The 5,737-nt window shown below is 43.8% G+C and overlaps 1 protein-coding gene across 3 annotated transcripts in view; it reads left to right on the forward strand.

Annotated features, from left to right (window-relative positions):
- Positions 1 to 2,817: 2,817 nt before the first annotated feature.
- The window catches only part of RABGEF1 (RAB guanine nucleotide exchange factor 1), an 11,458-nt gene continuing 8,538 nt past the window's right edge, over positions 2,818 to 5,737 (forward strand). Inside the window, exons 1-2 of one of the 3 annotated variants that reach the window (XM_005425416.2) lie at positions 2,818 to 3,002; positions 4,936 to 5,102. In XM_005425416.2, coding sequence (XP_005425473.1) covers positions 2,824 to 3,002; positions 4,936 to 5,102 — 346 coding nt within the window. In that variant the 5' untranslated portion in view covers positions 2,818 to 2,823. The remainder of the gene's footprint in view (positions 3,003 to 4,935; positions 5,103 to 5,737) is intronic. The other 2 variants (XM_031060655.1, XM_005425415.2) reach the window with 2 other exon arrangements.

The raw sequence follows: 5,737 nt of genomic DNA on the forward strand, positions 1-5,737 counted from the left end.
ATAATTATATATTATAAATATTTAATATTATATATTATAATTTTTTAATTTTTAAATTTATTTTATTATTATTTGTTTATGTAAGATTTGGCAGTGATTCACTTACCAAAAAATAATTTGAGATTTTTTTTTTCACATTCATTTTTTCAAAACCTGAGTTGCTTTCCTCATTGCAGTATTAATGCTGACCTGCAGAAATCAGCTGGGAAACTTTTTTTTTTTTGTTTGCAGTGACTTTTTCTGTGTGAAGTGTCAGCTCTGTGTGCAGCATGTGACTCCTTCCTTTGGCTCAGGGTGACTCCTTTGTCCCCAGGCTGGGCTGGTGGCACTGCAAACACTCCAGGGAGGGCAGGGCTCTGCCTCTGCAGCTCCCTGCTCTGCTCTCTGGCCACTGAACAGAATTTATTTTTAATGTAATGTACACAGGGGCTGGAGCTCTGTGGGCACAAAGGGGATTTTGGTGCCCCTCTGGTGGCAGAGAGCCATGCTGTGGTTTCAGGTGTGGGACAGGCAGGGTTAGGTGTTTGATTTGTCCTTTAATTTTCAAGTTAAGTCTGGAATATGGGGCTGTGAATAAGAACAGACACCTGGATCCTTGGGATTATTGCAGTTGTGGGGTTGTGACTCTGTTCTAGTGGGTGACTGGGTTTTATTTCCTGACACAGATCCCTGTAGCATTTCTGGGAAGTTTGTGGTCTGAGTATGTTTTTATTTATTGTGTCTTTGTGGTTTCCAGTGAAAACATTGACTGATCAGCTTCACATCAATGGCAATTAAACAATTAAACACTTGATGAATATTTATAGCATTTTTTTCTAGGACAGGCACCTGCAATAGAGGTCTCTGACCAAAATGCTGCTGCAGCTTCTGCTTTTAGGAAATGGTCTTGAAACTGAATCACTGAAGAGTTTCAGGCTTTTCCTTCCCCTTTCTTCTCAGAATTGTTGCTCAAGGACATGAGTGATGCTCTGGGAATGGCCTGAGTGTGCCAATGCTGCCAAAATGCAATTCCTGCCCAGGCTGTGCAGCTGACACACACTGAAGTTTTCATTTCTGAGCTCTGAGGTGTTGGCAGCCAGGAGCTCCCACACAAACCTTCCCTGAGAAATCAGCAAATGAAACCAAAAAAATTATTGTGAAAGCAACATATTTATGTTTCTCAGTTATTTCTGTATATGGGAATGAAGTCAAACTCCCAAATATTTAATTTTCTTTTTCCATTTTGCTTTGCAGCAGCACAATATTGTCTGTCAGGCTTTTCAGTGGGAAAGAAAAGAAAGTATTCAGCTGCTCTCCCATCTATAAAAATGAGAACACGTAGCTATAAATTATGTCATTAAGATATTGATTCCCTTAATATGCACGTCTCTACAATGAAACTATTTTTAGGTTATTTTTAGCAACTCATCATTTCTTTCAAAAATAGAAAAGTGGAAGAAATCTTAATACTTACGTAGATAAGATAGAATATTTCATTTGTTCCCCCCTCAGAGAAAATTGTGTTTCCTGTTACTTTGCTCAAAATAACTTGATTACATTAATGGGAAATGTTAAACGTGATCAGTCTTTTTAAAGGGATAACTGAGCTTGGAAGAAAAGAGCTGGAATTTCCTGTAGTAGAAAACTCAGTGACATTTGTGCATATTCCATCTTTTGCTGGATGATCCAGAGAAGAGTTTGGGGGTGGAATTTCAGGGGAAAAGAAGATAACTCTGAGTCATCTACTGATGTTCTTCAGGTTGAGAAAATCCCTTTTCCTCTTGCTTTCCATCCATGGCAAGAAGGAAAAGGGGCTGCATTTACTGCACAAAACCTTGCTGTGCTCCTTCTGCTATTTCCCTATTTGTCAATATTGCAAAATAAATATCAATATTTGAACACACCCACCTTAACCTTGCTGCTGCAGGTGATCCTGTGCTGCTTTTCTCTTGGGATGACTCCAGCATTTCCCACTGGGAGCTGGGATGTGGGATGTTTGTGTCAGGAAGGAAGAGGAGGCTGGGTGCTCACTGGGTGCTCAAAGACAGCCTTGGCACGGTGCTGCTGTGGGCAGGAGAATCTTTTCTGTTGCAGTCACTAAATGTAAACCCCCAGAGCTGTGCTGTGAGCAGGCAGGCGGTTTAACCCTGGCAGAGCCTGGGGGAAATGGGGATGTGCCCAGCTGTGATTCCCCATGGGCCCTTTTGGAAGCCTAAAGCCTCAGCACAGTGGTTCTGTGCAGGCACAGTCCCAGCACACAATGCAATCTATTTGCTCCCTTTGCTGCTTTTTGGAACTTGATTTATTTTTTTTTCCCCATTGCTTTGTGCCTCTGGCTCTGAGAGCAAGGTGCTGGTGAGAGCAGAGCCTGGGGCCTTTGTCCTCTAGCTGTGGCACTGTCACTGCTGCCCTGAGCCATTTTCTGGAGCTGTGTGAGTGTCACAGCCCTACAGAGATGTGCCTTGGCAATTTGTCCCCTGGCTGTGGCACTGTCACTGGTCCCCTGGAGCACTCTCTGGAGCTGTGTGAGTGTCACAGCCCTACAAAGTGTGCCTGGGGCCTTTGTCCCCTGGCTGTGGGACTGTCACTTCTGCCCTGGGCCATTTTCTGGACCTGTGTGAGGGTCACAGCCCTACAAAGCTGTGCCTTTGTCCCCTGGCTTTGGGGCTCCTGGTTATGTAACTGTGCCCTCCCTCCCGTGGCACTCATTCCGTTGCCATGGAGCTGTTAAATAATTCAAGCAGGTGACTCCTTTCTAAAGGCAAACCCTCAGAAGCAATGATTTCCAGCAGGCTGCTGCCAGCTTTGTGTTTTTAAGCCTTCTCCTCTTCCTCCAGGAGGAAGATGAACCTGAAGTCGGAGCGCAGAGGGATCCACGTGGATCAGTCGGAGCTGCTGTGCAAGAAGGGCTGTGGTTACTATGGCAACCCTGCCTGGCAGGGCTTCTGCTCCAAGTGCTGGAGGGAGGAATACCACAAGGCCAGGCAGAAGCAGATCCAAGAGGATTGGGAGCTGGCAGAGCGGTAAAGAACCTTCTTTTCTTCCTTTAGGGTCACTCCTCCAAATTCTCTTCCTGCCTCCTTTTTCCTTGTCCTGTTTCCTCAGGTTCATCACAAGTCCCCCAATTTGACCTTTCCTTCCTTTTGATGCAAAGATGGATGTTTGCTTCCTTCAGGGTGACTCTTCCAAATTCTGTTCCTGCCTTCTCTTTCCTAGCCCTGTTTGCTCAAGTTCATCACAAATTCCCCAATTTGACCTTTCCTTCCTTTAGATGCAAAGATGGATGTTCAGGACATTCTGGTATAAGAGGTTTGAAAAGAAAATCTAGGAACAAATGTAAACAGAGCCCAACCTGCCAATGAACACTTTGGCCTAATTTGCATATGCAAATATGTGTTTCTTTCCAGTAGTTAGAAGGGTTAAAGGGCCAATTTTGATTGAATACCCTCTGGAGATGGCAGTTATTTCTTGGGTATGGGCAGCTGCTACTTAAAAAAAATTATTTTAGTCTTCTCTCTGGTCATTCTTTTAAACTGCAGGCTTAAGCCCAAGAATATCAAAGCTTTTTTTTAATTGTCTAATCACTTATTTTCTGCAAACCAATCTAGTTTTCCTCGTGTGATAAATGCTTGACCCTGAAAATGGAAGATGTGTTTTCAGAGGTAGCAGCACAGAGGCCATGTCATTGTTTTCCTGTGCCATAAATGTCTTACACAGTTAATAAAAACTTTATTATTAGGGCAGATATTTGGACCATCTCTAAAATGAAGTGGGGTGTTTAAGGAATTCTTTAATGAGTAGCTGGGAGATGCTGAAGGCACAGATAAGCTGTGATTGTTTGTTGCAGTGAACAGACAGGTTTGTCAGCACTGATAAAATACAATTCCTGCCTCAAGAGATTGCAGATCCCAGACTGTTGATGGTCCATCCTAAACTGGGGGGATGTTTCAAGAATTGCTCAGCTCCCAGCATCCTGTGGGGTGACAGAATGTGAACTGTATAAATCCTCCTGCACAGGAGGAAGAAAGGGTGCAGGGTTGGTGAGTTTGCCCTCCCCTAGTTTAGATGAAAAACTTGGTCTTTCAAACTTTGCCTCATCCATTCAAGCAGATATTTATCACCAAAGCAGATTATGACAACAATGATCTATTTCCCAAAATATTCCTGAGATTGGGACGAGGTATTTTGTTTTTGTAAGATGGGGAAGGACTCAGTGTGAGGCAGGGAGGAAGACAATGAATCTGCTGCTGGAAATGAAATGAATCTGCTGCTGAATGAATTTCCTGCTGGAAATCCCCCCTGTGCCTTTAGGTAACTCAGAGTGTGACATCAGGGGAAGGTGACCATGCTTAAACCTCAGTCTTCTCCCTTTGCACCTCTCTATTTAACCCTGATCTTTCCCCACTTCTACCACTGCAGCATGCAAAGGGGGGGTGTCCTGTAGTGAAGGGAGATAGGCAGGGGGAATAATTAACATGTAAAACGAGTAATTAATGATTGCACAAGAAATCAGCTCCTTTGCCTTGTTTCTAAGCCCTTAAACCAGACTGTGGTGGTTCACAGGGGTCCCAGGACTAGGGAAGAGATGAGAATCTTGACTCCATGTTCAGAAGGCTGGTTTATTATTTTATGATATGTATTATATTAAAAGAAAATTATATACTAAAAGTATACTAAAAAAATAAAAGATTTCATCAGAAGGCTAGCAAGCAAGTAGAATGATAATAAAATCTTGTGACTGACCAAGTCTGTGACAGCTGGACTGTGATTTGCCATTAATTAAAAACAACCACATGAGCCCAATCACAGATGCACCTGTTGCATTCCACAGCAGCAGATAATTATTGTTTACATTTTGTTTCTGAGGCTTCTCAGCTTCTCAGGAGAAAAAATCCCAACAAAAGGATTTTTCATAAAACGTGTGTATGACACCAGACCTGTGTTTCCCCACTGCAGGCTCCAGCGTGAGGAGGAGGAAGCCTATGCCAGCAGCCAGAGCACCCAGGGGGCACAGTCCCTGACCTTCTCCAAGTTTGAGGAGAAGAAAACCAATGAGAAAACAAGAAAGGTCACTACTGTGAAGAAGTTCTTCACTGCTTCCTCCAGAGCAGGAGCTAAGAAGGGTAACTCTCCTTTGCTTTTCATGCTTCTGTGCATTTTAAAGTGAAAAGTTTTTGGCAGATGTGTTGTTCTAAAAGGCAGATTAATGCTCTGTGCTTTGACTTTTAAAAGTTGGAATAGTGATGCTTCTGGAGAGTGATTGCTACTGAAAACACAGAAAAATGTGAGTGATGCCAAATAATCTGTTAAATAGAGCAGTGCACTGCTAAACCTGTGTTTCTGTGTGGTTTTACACAGAACAGCACTGAACAGCAGAAGTGTGTTCCTGGTGCTGGCACTGCACTGCTGAGGGGAAGCTCCTTGTTCCCCTGGCACACATTCCAGAGAAATTCCTGAGTCAGCCATGGTGTCACACCAGGATTTGGGGCTGGAAGGGGAATTCCTCCTGGAGAGAGCAGCAGAGAAGGTGCTGCCTGTCAGTCACCTCAAACTGCTGTGTGTGAGTGTGACAGAAATATCACACTCACAGTGAGAGAAAACGTCAGCTGGTGCTGCCAGAGTGCCTCACTTTGACAGGAAAAAATGGGATGTGTGAGCAGGGTGCCTTGAGCTGCACATGAAAGTGAGGCTGGCAGTGTTTGTGTGGGCTGGGAATATCAGGTTTGTGGCTGGCTGGGTGTTTGTTCCACAGAATGTG

Source organism: Geospiza fortis, unplaced genomic scaffold (assembly GCF_000277835.1).
Source record: "Geospiza fortis unplaced genomic scaffold, GeoFor_1.0 scaffold425, whole genome shotgun sequence".
Taxonomy (NCBI): Eukaryota; Metazoa; Chordata; class Aves; order Passeriformes; family Thraupidae; genus Geospiza; species Geospiza fortis.